Here is a 15,908-nt window from a genome sequence, read left to right on the forward strand (position 1 = left end):
TAGGGTTTCTCTGCACCCACGCCAGCCTACATTCAGGCCTGACCTGGACTTAGGAGAGTCTTCACTTTCCCCTTCCCAAATTCCAGTTTCTTTCTGTCAGCAACTTCTCCCACATTTCCTATATTTTTTAAATTATTTTATAAAAGCTTTTTTTTTTCTTTTTAAAGTATTTGGCAACCCGGGAAGCAGCCTTGTAAAAGAATTGTCTTAATCTTCTCATATCAACCTTTCAAAACTTTAGTCTTGCCTTGCCATCTCTGATTCCACCCTACCACTCCCAAAGCCACGTGACCAGTCTCCTCCCTCCTCCCCTGTCTGTGGGAATAGCTCAGTGGCTGCCGAATAGCCTGACTGCCAAGTCCAGTGAGCATTTTTGATCCTCCTTCTAAAAGCTGACTCTTGCTGCTTCTGTGATGGGGACCTCTTTCTGCACCAGTGGCTCTGGGGACACCGCACCTTCCTGGTCTTCCTCTTAATGTATCTCTTTTTCTTCCTCTCCCTTTGCAATGCTCTCCTGGGGTCCCTTAAATATTGATAGTTTTGATTCTGTGCCCCTCGTTCTGCTTGCTTTATAAGTAGGTTTCGGTGTCATTCACTCTGGTAATTTCAACTACAGATCATATGCTGACCATTCCAATTCTGTGTCGTCAATCATCAATCCAGTCTCTTAACCTGAATTCAGACTTGAACACTCACTTGCTTTCTAGACATCACCACCCAGCAGTCCAAATCCCATCTGTTCACAGTTAAACTCCTCCTTTTTCCCTCTGACTATAACCCATCTACTCAGCCTATACTTGTTTTTCTCAGATGGACATAGCTTTATTGACTCTGGGCAATGTCTTGACCATCACTCTTGACTTTTTATACATCATCCCTCCCTCCATAGATAATTAAATTACTCATTCACCAAATTCATTGGATTTTCTCATTGATGCATTCTGTGTCAAACATGATGCAAAATGTTTGGTGTGCAAGACCTAATTTAGTCCCCAAAATTACTTTATGAGGCAGGTACTATGGTTATTCTTATTTTATCAGTTAATACGTTGAGGTCTGAGACACCACGTGACTTGCCCAAAGACACAGGTTATTATACTTAGTAGACTACTTTACACACATCAGCTTGTGCACCATCATTCCTTACTACCCTGGGGGTTCCCTGGGGGATTCACAACACCGGCTGCCCAAATGGGTGGAGGGAGGAAGAAATTGAAGTATTACTGAGAAATATGTCACAGAAGCATTTTAAAGGATCACACAGGTAATAAAAACTTAAAATGTGCCTTTAGGTGATTATCTCATTTAAAACCTCACACTCACTATACGATTTAAATAAGGTAAGCCCATAGGGTGAAATCTTCAAATTGTAGTTTTTACTGTTATGACCGTTATCATCATCTATTGCTTTCATGGTTTTTATGATCTGATGTCCAGAGACTGCGGTACAATTTGAGCTTTGAATCCCCGATGACAGTTTCACTACGGATACCCAACATTTCCTCCTCTAACTAACCAGTAAGAATTTTATCACCACTTAATTTTTAGATTAAAATCTATTACTTCCCCCATGAGGAAAATTATTACAGTGTATCATAATATTCAAGCCCCTAGAAATAACTAAAATCTGTAATGTTTGAGTTGTGTGATCTTGTATTTTTTTTTTTTTGCTTTAAGTTGCCCTTGTGGGTGATAATTTTAATATGCTTTAAAGTACTGACTTTCGTTATGCTGTTGTACTGGTAGCTAGGAAAGCAGAATAAAACATATAGAATGACATTTCCAAGTTATTGTTCAAAAGTCTTTAACTAAGTTATTATATATAAACTTTCTCCTGTCCTGGGATAAAACACCCAGCTCAGTCAGCGCTCCAAGCTGGTGTATATTTTGAACCTCTCACGCCACAGCAGTAGGCACATTCCCACGGAGAAGCACACACAGATGGCGCTTTATTTTGCTCACAATGTGAAGTGTTCTGAATTCCCCTTTTCCCTCTTGTGTGTGTTTAGAATTCATGAAGTGCAAGGTAATAAACACCAACACCAGAAGAAAACATTTTAAATAATAGACTCAAATCTACAGAGTCTTTGTAACAAGAACCAATGAAATGGTGAAGTTACAGTATCTGCCCATTTTCTGACCTTAATTTTAGACAACTTTTTCTGGGTGGCTGATGAATCTCCAGACATATCCGACCACCGGTGAAGTTCTTCCTTTGCTGAATGGAGCCAATCTGTAAATTCTTGCACTGCATCTAAATACATTAGATGGTCCTTCACAATCTCTTCCGCTCTCCTCATTTTCTCCTAGAAAAGAGAGAAAAGGCTACTTTAGCAATAGTCACTACTGAGAATATAAAATTTGACAGCAGTTTGATATTGTTTTTTTAAAAAAGATTTTATTTATTTACTTTTTAGACAGAGGGAAAGTGAAGAAGAAAGAGACAAACACCAATATGCAAAAGATACATCAATTGGTTGCCTCTTTCATGCCCCCAATTGGGGACCTGGCCTACGACCCAGGCATGTGCCCTGACTAGGAATGGAACCTGTGAACCTTTGGTTTTCTGGCCAGTGTTCAATACACTGAGCCACACCAGCCGGTGCTGATATTGGATTTTAAATTATCTCAGAAAACATCACTCTTACTCTTGAAGTTTCTGTGTGCTCAGTGTCTTAAAGTAAAAATACTAAATCTTATACTAAAAGACTTGGAGGCTAAAACCATTTTTCCTATAATTTTACTTTTGCCCAGCTTTGCATAAAAATCTGTGCTTAATAAATGATGACCAAAATCTCTCACTAATCCACGTAGTAATAATTATTGTAACAATTCTTATCATCTAAGAAATTATTTGTGCTGGCTGTGTGTAAAACACTGGACTAGGCGTATTAGAAGCATTTGCTCATTTTATCCTCACAACAGCTCTGTGATGTTGTGACACTATTATTATCACCATTTTATGGGAAATGACACTGACAGAGGTTACAGAAGTCAAGTAATAGGCCCAATGTCACACATCTAAAATGTGACAACATCAGAATTCACATGTATCTTACTGATTTTTATTTTAAAGACTACTAAAATAAAAGTTAAGAAAACAAATACATATGGTAATAATTGTTAGTAATGCAGAGAAAGTCCCCAAAAGAAAATCAAAAAAAAAGGTGAAAAAACCCCTCTTCCTTCTTTTCTTTAACATTGTTATAAATGTACAAAAGCAATTGTGAAGGAAAGGAAAGATTCAGATGGAGAACTGAAAAATATCTTCATATTACATGAAGGAGCCTATATCTTTGAGAATAGAAAAAATTTGTGCTCAGATGAGAATAAAACTCAATGTTTTGTACATGACTGAAGTCTGGGAGGTAAATAGGCTTGCATTTACTACAATAAATATAAGTAGCAGGAAAAAGGTAAAGAACTTTTAAACACTAATATTTGAGGTTCAACAATTTCCCTCCCCAAATGGGTTGACTAACATTCTAAGCAGAGAAAATCATAACCTTCAGAATAGAAAATGTAATCTCAAGAATGAGGAAAGGAAAAGTTCATGGCCATCCATAGATGAGAAATTATCTTCATATAATATCTGTTCACTGAAGGTACCAACAGTTTTAGAGCAGCTAATTCCCCACTAATTCAACCCTCAGGGTATTCTTTACCTGAGCCTTGAAGGCTTTTCTTCAATAGAAAACACTAACCTTGGCAACGGTCATTATATCATTAAACTGTGATTTCAGTTCCTCTTGAGCTGTTTCCTTGAAAGACTCGTCCTCTGTCTTCCGGCAGAGCTCCCTGGCTTTGGCGGAGAGGCGGTGCAGGGCTGTGGTGCGATCTTCCCCTTCAGAGACGATGGCCTGGAAGTGGTCCAGGAGGGAAAACTTCTCTTTCAGACCTGGCTGCGGTTTCAACGGATGCTCCACTTTTTGATCTACGGTTTCCATCCACTGCTCCAACTGCATTTTCCACTCCAGATAGTCATTCCATTGGCTAATCACAGACTCTAAAGTGCTAGAAATAATATTATGAAAATAAGTTATCTTGACACCTCTACTGGAAACCAATTAGGAAGGCATTGCATCCGTGTAAGTTTTCTTTCTTTTTTTGTGTGTGCCAATTTTAAATAGTTTTACTGAGGACATTTCATCTTCCACTTTACAATACAGTGCTTAGGAAGTTCATTATTTCCCTTGCCCGTGTGCATATGCACATTCAAGCAACCAGAATGCTCATTTATCTACTATGCAGCAGTTCAACTCTTGAAACTGCTGTGGAATTTGCTCTATATTTGGGCCCTTCAATATTTGGCGTGGAACAGTGCTAAATCTATGCTCCAGGGTGGCTTAATGAACCTCCTCAATCCTGCAAGCTGCTGTAAGTGGTGAAGGTGCTGTGTTTAAGTGCAAGGAGTAACACTACTTCTCTGACCCATGGCACAATTCTTCCAGTGAAAGTGAATCGAGTCAAAATTTAAGTAAGATGTTGCAGTCATTTATGCATTTGGAGATCTGTCTTCCAAATGTAATGTCCTACATAAATAAGCAGAGATATGTGTTATGTTCTTAGAAATCAGCACTGGGCCCTGGCTGGTGTAGCTCAGTGGATTGAGCGCAGGCCTGTGAACCAAAGGATCACGGTTTGACTCCCAGTCAGGGCACATGCCTGGGTTGCAGGCCAGTTCCCAGCAGGGGACACATGAGGGACAACCATACATTGATATTTCTCTCCCTCTCTTCCTCTCCCTCCTTCCCTTCCTCTCTAAAGATAAATAAATAAAAATCTAAAAAAATTTTTAAAAATCAGCACTGGGGCATCAATTCAACTTTAGCATATCAATTCTTCATTTTGGGGGGCTCAATTCACTGTATCAAAATCAGATGGCAATTATTTGTTTGACTGGAATTTAAAATTTAGGGTAATCTTCCCAGCTAAACAATGTCTTTAGACTGATTTTCACTTAGGGATACATATTCACAGCATTCTGTGTTGAATGGATGAAGGGATGAAGACTAAATATATTTATAATATAAGAAATGTAATACAAAATGTAATAGTCAACCAAACAGCTCTCTAGTTAGTGAAGGAAAAGGCTCTTCTGGCTGGATTTCTAAAACTTTATAGCGCGGATGTCCAACCCTTTGGCGCCTCTGGGTCACAGTGGAAAAAGTGTTGTTGTAGGTCACACGTTAAATACACAGACACTAATGAAAACAAAGAAATCTCAGTGTTTTAAGTAAGTTTACAATTTTGCGTTGGGCAGTATTCATACCACACTGGGCTGCATGTGGCTCGTGGGCCCCGGGGTGTACACCCCTGCTTTAAGGTAGTCGGCTTTAAAGTGATTCTGAACTCATCTTCAGTGACTCCTCTTAGTTTCCCTGGTATACAACCCCATCATCCTGGAATTATATCTGTGGGAAATGTACTTTCAGCATTTTCTCAAATTGTTTTGTTCCCATCCATAGGAAACTTATCACATATGCTAAAAGTCTTATCTTTTCCTCAAAGAGTTTTCTAGAAACTCCAAATAAACCTCACCTCCCCAGAAGCCACCCCAAGCCTGGCATTCTTGTACCATCCCATGGCATCTTACTTTGCAGTGAATAATTGCAGAGTCTGCTGTTTTGTTTTGTGATGAATGTTAATGTTTTATTTAACTATTTATTTTGATCACAGTGAGCACACACTTCTTTGGTGGTCTAACAGTACCCATAACTTTCAGATTATGGCTCCAGAAGGTATTTTTATGTAACTCTGACTGATGGTCATTTGCCCAACAAGCCAGCCCGACCGTTTGTGGACACCCAGAGGAGCCAGAAGGTGAACACCCCCCACTCATAAATATAACTGCACCACCACCACCTAGGGTAACGGTCAGTATCTTGTCTGTTTTTTCAGCAGCTCCTGTGCAGTACTTCTCAACAGAGACTCTACAGACACCCCGGCCAGGCTGATTGTTGCTTGTGTGAGAATGTCCCATGCATTGAAGGACACCACCTTTCCTGGCCTCAGTCACGAAATGCCAGGGATGCCCCATCCCCATGACCACCAACCCTCCCCACCGGCCGCATTTCCGCAACCCCAATGTGGGGGACACTACTGTGGTTTGAGGAAAAGAGGTACCCTTAAGCTCCACAGTTGCCAACCACTTAATTTCCCTTAGGCTTCTTTAAAAAGTGAAAACATTAAAGTTATTCAAAACTACATATCCTTGCTTTAATGAATTGAAAAGGCGCATTCTACTGAGCCCACATTGTATACAAAATTCCACAAGAGATATTATGGGAGATGTAAATATTGTACACACACACAACAAACAGACAAATAAAAGCCAGTCTTTGCCATTACAGAAAACACAATCTAGGCCAATACAGACAAGTGTACAACTAGTGAAAATAATATGCTCGGTCAGTCTCCCACAGGATACCCTTGGCACTGCTCCATCAGTTTTCCAAGCCCCTGGGTTTTGTTTAGACAAAGAAACAATAGAAAAGGGCTGTGTACCTTTGAGCACGGATGGAGGAGCTCATGACATTGGCCCACGCATCTGTAAGTGTCTGCAGCTGAGTCTGAATCTCCTTCTGACCTTCTTTGTTGCTACTTCTCAAGGCCTGCTCCCCTTTGCCAATGGCCATGTTTAGCTTAACTTCTCCTTCACCTTTCATCAGGAGAATATCCTATCAAAGAAGAGTGAATACATGTCTGTAGAAACAGTAAAGTCTTGTGATATTTTTTAGTACAATTATGTTTCCCAGGAGACTCAAGGTAGTCTTGCTCACCTTAAAATGAAAACAGCAACAACAGAGTCTAGACCACACTGCATTCAAACACTTGACCTAACTAGATGTCTGGGAGTCTGGGAATAAAGATTACCTCCAATTTAAATTCTTGGAAAACTCCAGGTTACTTGCCCACGTATTGTAACTTTGCTGAAATTTAGTTTTAGAGTAAGAAAGGAATTACTCTGAAAATGAAAGTACACTTGTCAAAAACCTAACAATCCCTCACCTCCATGGCCTGGCTAAGCCCTGTCTTCAAGGTCAGCGTCACTGACTGCAGTCTGGGTGGACGGTCCCCTCTGTGCATTCCACACTCACTGTGGGCTTCACCCATGGTCCTTATGCACATGCTATACTGCTGCTAACAGTTACAGGTGGTCTCTCCCACTGACTTCAACTCTGAGAAAGCCAGGACTAACTTTTATCTCTATATGCCCAGCAATTTGCATAGTACTTGGACTCAAGTAGACATTCATTTCATAATGCTTATTGGATATTTACTAAATGAAATTAAAAATAATTTCAATGCCATTAAAATGAAAACGTTTCTTTCCATTACCCAGGGGGAAAACGATCCCCCAAATCCTTTTTGCCCAATGTCTCCATTCTTCCCACATAATCTCTCATAATCCTGTGAGAGAGAGAGGCTCACTGGACAATGAGGACCCAGCTCACACATTTGTGAACCTAATCCCATCAGTCTTCAGACGCGGTCAGTGTCGGGCTGGCACCGCACGTACCTGTATTTGTAAGAGCCGCTTTTCCACGGTGTCTTTGCTTCCGATGGTGCTGTCGGCCAGGGCCAGTTTGTTTTGTGCATCCTTCACCCAGGCCCACGTGCTCTGCAGCGCACTCTCCAGGGCTTCATGCTCCTGCAGGGCCACCTGGAGGCTCCGGAGCTTCTCTTTGGTCATCTTGACTAGGTTCTGGTAGCTGGTAAGCAGCTGAGAGCAAAGGCGCCCCTCCTGCCCAGCACCATGGCCTTCCTCACCGAGAAGCTGCCCTCTCTCGGAGAGCTTATCCAGGGACTCTCTAAAGAAAACGGAAACAAAGAGATGAACACCGACATTCTAGAGTGCTGGGGAGTGACAAATGAGTGTCGATATTGGAGCAGTCCCCAGACAAGAGCTCATAGCTGACATGGCTTTAGAATGAAGAGCCTGGGGACTGCCCTGGCCACCTGTTTCTCCAGCGGTTCCTCCTGGAGTCCGTTCCCATCGAGGGCCTGATTCAGTCCTGCTGTGCCTCCATCCAAGGTGTGAGTAGGAGGGCACTTCAGAAAACGGCCCAGCCCCTTCCCAGTCCTGGTCCAGGCTCTAAGCATAAGCTGCTTGCTGACACGCCCCCGGACACTCTGCTGTTTTATACCTACACGGAGGGTCCTCCTTTGTGAGCACCCTTCTGCTCACTTCCGCTTCTTTCCTAGCCGCCCCTTTCAGAGCTCAGCACAGGCGTCCCGTCCTCAGGAAGGGTCATGAAGACTCCGGAGAGGGTGGGGTGTGCATGGCTCCTCCTCTAGGCACCTCCCACAGCCTCCTCCACCCTGTCTGTCTCAATCCACAAGGCTTTGGCCTTCTAGAAGCCTGGGCTATTACCATCATCCCATGTCCCCACAATCTTTTGCAGAGATAAAATGCAAAACAAAAAACTCTCTCAAAAGGCCATTGTGTGTGTGCTGAAGGGTGTCATTCTTATATCTCAGGTGCTTGCTCATCTCAGTGTGGAGTTACATTCATTAGCTCAAGGGAAAATGTAATCCCATGAAGCTGGGCTGGCCTCCATCCTGCTGTACAGGTTCTGAACGCAGACCAGCACCTCTATCAGCAGACGCCCGGAATACCAGCGGGGAGAGTGCGCATGTCTGAACACAAAGCACAGCAAGTGCTGGAAAAGGATGCACAACCTGCCTCCTACATGGTCTCTCGGTCTCTCTCTATCTTCCTGAGTAGTCGCTAGGTATGTAGCATCCTGGGGGCCTCTATGAGATACATGTGACTTATACACTATTAGATCTACTCAAAAATACATTTGTCATTCTTGGAATCTTTTTGATAAGACAAGACGGTGGCAAAAGCGATGATGTGATTTAATAATAATTCAAGAGATCAGATACCACTTGTTATTCTAAGAAGAATTGCTTAATGGATGATAAAAAAATCAACGAGTCTCAAGTCTGGGATACTTTAAAACAATACAGAGCATCCCCTCCCTGAGATATGTGTACTGAGGATATTATGACAAAAAAACAAAAACAGCAAGCAAGTAAGAGAAGTCAGGTGATCCCGCTGAGGCACCTGGGGGACCAGTTCCGGGATTGTCCGAAGAAGCAGTAAATTGTCCGAAGAAGTAGTAAATTGTCCGAAGAAGTCGTAAATTAGAAGGAACCCGGGAGCAAACACACTAAGGACTCTGAACAGCTGGGCATGGAATATCAGAGAGTAACAGTTCAAGAAGAATGTGTCAACTTATTTTAAAAGTTTAGAAGGAGGAAAGAAGTAGGTCTGGTCATATTACATGTTACCCAGACAAGATCCAAAATTTTAAAAGCAAAAAAAAAAATGAAGTGTAACTTTCAGAAAGTTATATAATTAGAATGACGCCATTATTCTGTTAGCTCAGCAAATATTTTCTATTTTTCTGACATTCTACTAGACCACGGGAATATAGATGATAAAGGCCTGATGGTCTCTGGCCTTGAAGAGCTCATCATAGGCAGCTGGGGAACGTAGAATCAACCAAAATGTTTACCCCACGGCAGGGCTCACAGAGATAGGACCAACGCACCCCAGGGGAATTTTATGGTAGTCTTCACACCAGCACGCCAGCAATAGCTGTCAGCATGAGTTCCCCTTGTGCATTCGTTTGCATATTTGTTTTTCCACACTAGGAACAGTCGCCATGTTGGACCACACAGAGGACTCAATGGAACAAGGAATGAGTATAATCTGAATGGGTACAATCCAATTTGCCTGTTAATCAGGCTGGGTGCTAGTCCCTACTGCTTCACAGAGGAGTGTGTCTACTCTTTAAATGGGGAGTTAAGGAGTTTTGGGTCAAATTATATTCCCCTTGATGGAAAGTGAAAATGCCAGGAGTGGAGCACGAATTTAGGGAGTGATGCCTTGAAAGTCAGGCCAGAGAACTTGGCCTGGGAACAAAGCCAGAATCATTTGCTCAGCTGGAAGCAATGAAGAAACAAAATACTGTTGTAGTGAGGAGGGACTTTCAAGACAGTCAGATTTAATGAACATGCCTCGTGTTTTACAAAGCACATTGTGAGAAGAGGGTGAACTGGGAATGGCACCAGGGGCGGAAGTGCATAAGAGTATGTGGAAATTGAGATCGACAGCATTATTTGTTTTGATGAAGAGTATCTTTTAACCATCTTATATCTTTATAATATTCTCTGAGAAGACACTATATCATTATTATCATCCTCATCACAACGTTTAAAGGCTTATCTCAAGAAATGATATAAGCCTTACATATAAATGTTTATATCAAGAAATACAGGAAATGAGGGTCCTGTCCAGTCTGTTGCATGAAAGGAGGTGGAACAAAGATGCAGCCCAGCTCCTCACCTCTGTCGCTATGCTCTCTCCAGAGCACCACACTGCCAGGGAAGATGTTGCACCATCATTTCTAATCTACACATTCAGGGATAGTGATACGCACAATGGCCAGTTAACCAGCTCGTCCACTAACAGCCAAACCAAACAACCAACCAACAAGGCAAATGCACTGTCATGAGTCGAGAAAGGACCTATTCCATTTGGACACCGTACCTGGCAGCTAGTAGTTCGCCCAGAAACATTTCAAGTCTATGGACTTCGTTTTTCTTCTCAGAAATGTGCTGTTTACTTTCTTCTGGATTTTCTGAGCTTAACCTTTCCTCCATTTCATGGATCCATAAGTTCAGTTTTCTGTGCTGATCCTCAAAGCTAAAAAAAAGGAAAAACCACCATAGAGAAATTCTTATGTTCTCATGGCAATAAATTCTAATATCTGAGGTCACGATGTCTGTTGAAATTGAGATCTCATGAATTTTCAAGTAGAAAACTTAACAATAAGCCTACTCAAATGATCGCTTATTTTAGTAACAAAGGGACAAGTCATGAAAATTTCTCTGGCAATCCAGACAAAAATGAATGACCCTATCTTGCTGATTTGGTTACCTGGTAAACCAGCAAGATTACATTCCCAGACAATGTACACTTCACTTTGTGAGTTACTACCTGTATCCTGAATTGGGGCCAATGGGTAATTGAGGGTGTGGAGGCCCCGTGAAAAACAGGGTGAGTCTTCTCTGTGTCTTCCTGTCTTATGGGAACTGAATATGGCCCAACAGCACAAGGTTTTAGTTCTGAAAATAGTTTGAGTTCTCTGAGAAATGTGGACAAGAGTCAGGCACCTCACTCTACCACCAGAAAGGCACACTGATTATACTGACATTTTTTCCCCTTGGTAACAAGAGTTTCTTTCCCCTTCTTTCTAATTTTACATTCACCCATGTTGACATAGCCTCCTGATTGGAATCTGGATTTATGTAAATTCAATAGGTGTTTTCTGCCTCAACTCCAGCCCAGCAAAAGTAGACACAAGAAAAATACTTAGTATAAAACCTGGATGTCAAAGCTCTAATATCTTGACTTATTCAAACAGACAAAAAAAAATCCTGTATTTATGTCATTTACAGTTACTAGTGAATATAATTCCTTTATTTTCTATATGGAAAATAAAACAAATGATATTAAAGCCATAGTTCGAGCAATCGGTTATTGTCCCAGCATGAACCTATAATTAAAAGTCAAAGCTTTAAAATGTAAACTCACAATTTCAAAGATTTGTTTACTCACAATAGCTTTTTTTCTCCAAGTCGCTGAAAACATATTTTGTGAATGATGAAATCTACCTATATGAAAGCAACCTACCTCTCAAGTTCTAGAGCACAGTCTTGAAGGGCCTGTTTGTCTCTGAGGCATTGTTTCAGAAATGCTTGAAATTCTTCATTAGCCTTTGTGATCTCTTCCTGAATGCTACTGACAATTTGTTTAGACAAATATGCATACAAAACTTGTCCTTCTTGAGTCACAGCATCAAGCTTGCTCTGCCCATCACCGACTGAGTCCAAAATGTTCTGTTTCAGGAAATAAAAGGGATATAAAATATTTGCTCTGATTCAGAGATCCTGGTGCATGGGGACATTAATAATAATTCTGAGCTGAGATGGTAGAGCAAGAGAAGAAAAACAGGGACCAAAGGAAGAAAGTTTCTAAGTATGCTGGAGTGAGAATGATGTATACAGTTGGATATAATCAAGGCTCAGAACTGAGGAGAGGCCAGCCCATCCCTGGAATCACTGAGAATCACACCAGGAGCAACGTTAACCTGGAGAGGAGGATGCCCTTGGCAAGGTCTTATTCTCAGTCCCTCCCCATTCTCACTGTCCCAACCTAGACCAGGCTCCACCTCCACACACCGTGTGGTGTCTTTTAACTGGTGGACTGCCTCCACCCTTCTTCCTTCTCTGACCTGCCCTGCCCACCATATTCTGACTGCGGCTCCCTTCTTTTCAGGGAATACACCTCTTCTTTGGAGACCATATGTATTAGCATGGCTTCAGGAAAGCAAAGAACCCTGGAACAGGAACTGCTATGCCAGTCCCTGTCTTTTCCCCAAGTTCCAACATGGCATTTGCAATTGTTACTCAGACTTTTCTCTGTAGTTTCACTGCCTCCCAAGCCTTAAAGGGGACAATCCCACACCTGAATTCACCCTGCTTCCTGCAAAACTGACTTCCTATACTCCAGTGATCTTCCTACTCTGACAGCTAATGAGTTATCTAAATAATTGTCATCACTGATTGGGCCACAAAATCCTCATGTCCCCATTAATTTAAAAAAAGAATTACTTTTATATTCTGGCTGGTATGGTTCAGTGGATTGAGTACCAGCCTATGAACCGAAGGGTCACTGGTTCGATTCCCAATCAGGGCACATGCCTGGGTTGCGGGCCAGGTCCCTTGTAGGGGGCACGTGATAGGCAACCATACACTGATGTTTCTGTCCCTCTCTTTCTCCCTCCCTTCCCCGCTCTCTATAAATAAATAAATAAATAAAATCTTTAAAAATATTACTTTTACAATACATAACACAGTGCTTTGCTCAGATTAGCTGCTTAACAAACAGCCCAAACTCAGTATGAACCTAGTCTTCAATCATTCCTTAACTTTATTTCACAGCCGTGCCTGAATTCATATATTTTTTCCTGAATTGATATATTTTTCACAGTTCATAAAACCTAAACAATCTATCCTATCTATTGCTTTAATTTGAATATATCTAAGCTCCAAATTTAAACCACAGGCTGTTAAAAAGCACAAATGATGTCAGTGATACCTTCTTTTTAAAACTCCTCCGTGATCGTCGTGTAAAACAGATGTAACTATTTATGTTTTCACTGCTATAGAAATTAAAATTAGGTTTAGTTTTGAGTGCACTCCAAAGAACCATCAATAGGCTCAAAGACAGGGGAAAGGGATCTAGAAATTCTGTAGCTCTAACATTTTTTCAACTTGCTTTTCCTGCTATCTCCTATGACTCAAGAAATCTAATTCTGATAAGGAAAAAGAAAAGCCTGAAGAAAATAAAAAGATCTGGGGGAAAGAGATGATTTGGGCCTGACCCAAAGGCCCTTGGGTGCAGCGTGGGGAAGGAGGAAAAGCAACACCAGCGTTCATACCTGAAGGTCATGGAGCTTTGCCTCCAGGACTCTGCTGTCGCCAGTCCTATCTGACGATTCTTTTGCTGCCGTTTTTACCCCAGAAAACCATTCTTGGAATTCCTGCATGGACTCTTTGGAAAGTAACAAAAATGAGAAAGGCATCCAAAACATGGAAAGAGCTTCCAGGATTACTATCACGCATTAATTCTGGCCCTCAGCTCACTGTGCTGTGCGTTACAAAATATTCCAGAGAGAAAATAAAAATAACCATTTAGACTTTGGCATGGCATGATTTCCAACCATGACTGCTCATGGTGGAATTGAGAAATTATCTCATAGAAAAGACTGTGAAGAAATTTATAGACTTTCCATGTCTGATTTCCCTTTCAATTTCTTTCTTTGGGTAGGAAAAGGTCACTGATTGCCTGAATATGGAAGAACGTGGGGGAGAGATACTTTAGGGGCGCGAAAGCCATTTTGGCGGCAAAAGGAGGAAGCTTTCTCCCAAGCTGACTGGAGAGTCCTTCTGTGTCCACATCAGGGCACAGGCACGGCCGTTCGGGAAACCGAGGCAGGCTCCTGGGATGACTGGCCCTCTCCCGAATTACACTCTCCCCTAAAATCCAAGTTTACTGTCACTTCAATGTAGCAGTGGAAGTAATTTTCCACAAAAATGTGAGCTATATGTCAAAAATCCAGATGCAATCCAGAATCATCAAAACTGGTGGACTTTCTCGGGGAGAAAGAGGAAGAATTTTGCTCACGGTGGGAGCCCAAGTATAACACTCTTACTGCCCAAATCTCGATGCACAAATGCATTTAACATGATGTTCTTCTGGAAAGTTTTGCAAACGCTTGCTGGCAGTTTCTACATAGCATTTGGTTTGGATTCTCTCTTGTAAACAAACTATTCATGCAAAGGCCTGTCAGAGCTCACCATGGAAGTGTTTTTCCAGAGAGTCCTGAAGGCTGGCCTGTGTTCTGGAGCACAACTGGCTGACAGCTTCATGCTTCTTAGTCAACCCAGTCATCACGCCACCCAGGCGCTCCAGCTCGGCTGAATGGTACTTTCGGCACAAGCTATTGAGGTTTTCTTGGGTGGAGCTGATGCTGCTTTGCTGACTTTGAAGTTCTTTTTGTATGTCCTATAGAATAAAAGTACGCCGTGAAGGATGTTTTTCACATCTAAGAGAAATATGCTACCTATTCCATGATGGTCCTTTTTGGGGGAAATCGATGTTATCAAAATCCACTCAGTAATGTATACATTCTTGTGGGGCCGTTTTTTGAGTATTTGTGATATATCTGTGTTGACTCAGAATTTTGCCCAGTTCTCCTTGGGAACAACTGCTAACAGATGTTGAGATATAGCTAAGATCTGGGTTATAGTGTAGGGTTTAAAACAAAATGTGTAAGTCCTTACAGATTCCAGCTATGAGCTCGGGGTTAGTAAGTTGATAGAAAATATTAATGGACTCACCCTCCTAAACTCACACTTGTCAGTGGGCCACAAGGGTCTGAGGGTGCAACAAAGGCCCAAGTAGTTAACTGAAAAAGAGGTGTCCTTAGTCTTGGGTACAGGAAGAAAGTGTGCTAAAAGAGACCAAGCCATTTTTGTTCACAGTTGATCAAGAATGTCATCTATGAAAATGAACCTAATGACATAAAAATGGGATGCTTTCTCAGTTTTAGAAATATATATATACATATATATATATATGTATATATATCCTCCTCATATAAAAGCTGTTGCATTAACCAATAAAAATAATTAAGTGAGAAAAAACTACTTGGCATTCAAGTTCAAAAATCAAACACTTCTATAGATATTGTCTTTTAATAATAATAATAATAATAATAATAACGTGAAACCTTGAGCAGGCCCTATAGCAATGCATACTTTGCTGTTTTTAGATTATTCATTTTGCATTCAGTTCTTTACCCATTACGTACTGTGCTGGGTCGTGGGTTAATGTGGGTAAGTGAGAGCAGAGGTTATAGTTTGAGCCCAGTCACCGCAAGCCAGGAGAACTAATGTTCCCACTGAAGTGTAAACACTTCATGAGAGTTTGTTACCTACCTTCACTTTTCTCAGCCCTTCACAAGTCCGGGTTTGGGCACAGTTCACCACGGATTCCTCTAGTTTTGTCAGCCAGGTTGTTCCATCATTAATGAACTTCTCCACTTGTGTGCTCTGAGCTCTGAAATCTTTCAAGGTGCCTTTGGCTTCATCACTGATTTCTTTGGCATGCTCCAGTTTCTGCCTTAGGTCTGCTTCTATAAACTAAACATAAAGTAAGAATTCATTAAAATATGTGACAGCCAGACATTTACTGGGAATTCTTGGATATGAGGCTTGATTGTAAACAAACAAACAAACAAACAAACAAAAGCACATAAACC

General features: G+C 41.4%; 1 protein-coding gene across 8 annotated transcripts in view; it reads right to left on the reverse strand.

Annotated features, from left to right (window-relative positions):
* Positions 1–15,908, reverse strand: part of SYNE1 (spectrin repeat containing nuclear envelope protein 1) — a 407,591-nt gene that overhangs the window by 212,843 nt on the left and 178,840 nt on the right. For all 8 annotated transcript variants that reach the window (XM_037051212.1, XM_037051453.1, XM_037051603.1 and 5 more), the window contains 9 exons: positions 15,586–15,789; positions 14,443–14,650; positions 13,524–13,636; positions 11,714–11,919; positions 10,568–10,723; positions 7,523–7,814; positions 6,508–6,680; positions 3,705–4,014; positions 2,142–2,306 (listed from right to left, as the gene is read on the reverse strand). In XM_037051212.1, coding sequence (XP_036907107.1) covers positions 2,142–2,306; positions 3,705–4,014; positions 6,508–6,680; positions 7,523–7,814; positions 10,568–10,723; positions 11,714–11,919; positions 13,524–13,636; positions 14,443–14,650; positions 15,586–15,789 — 1,827 coding nt within the window. The remainder of the gene's footprint in view (positions 1–2,141; positions 2,307–3,704; positions 4,015–6,507; positions 6,681–7,522; positions 7,815–10,567; positions 10,724–11,713; positions 11,920–13,523; positions 13,637–14,442; positions 14,651–15,585; positions 15,790–15,908) is intronic.

Source organism: Sturnira hondurensis, unplaced genomic scaffold (assembly GCF_014824575.4).
Source record: "Sturnira hondurensis isolate 20B ecotype Veracruz unplaced genomic scaffold, ASM1482457v3 Scaffold0000167, whole genome shotgun sequence".
NCBI lineage: Eukaryota > Metazoa > Chordata > Mammalia > Chiroptera > Phyllostomidae > Sturnira > Sturnira hondurensis.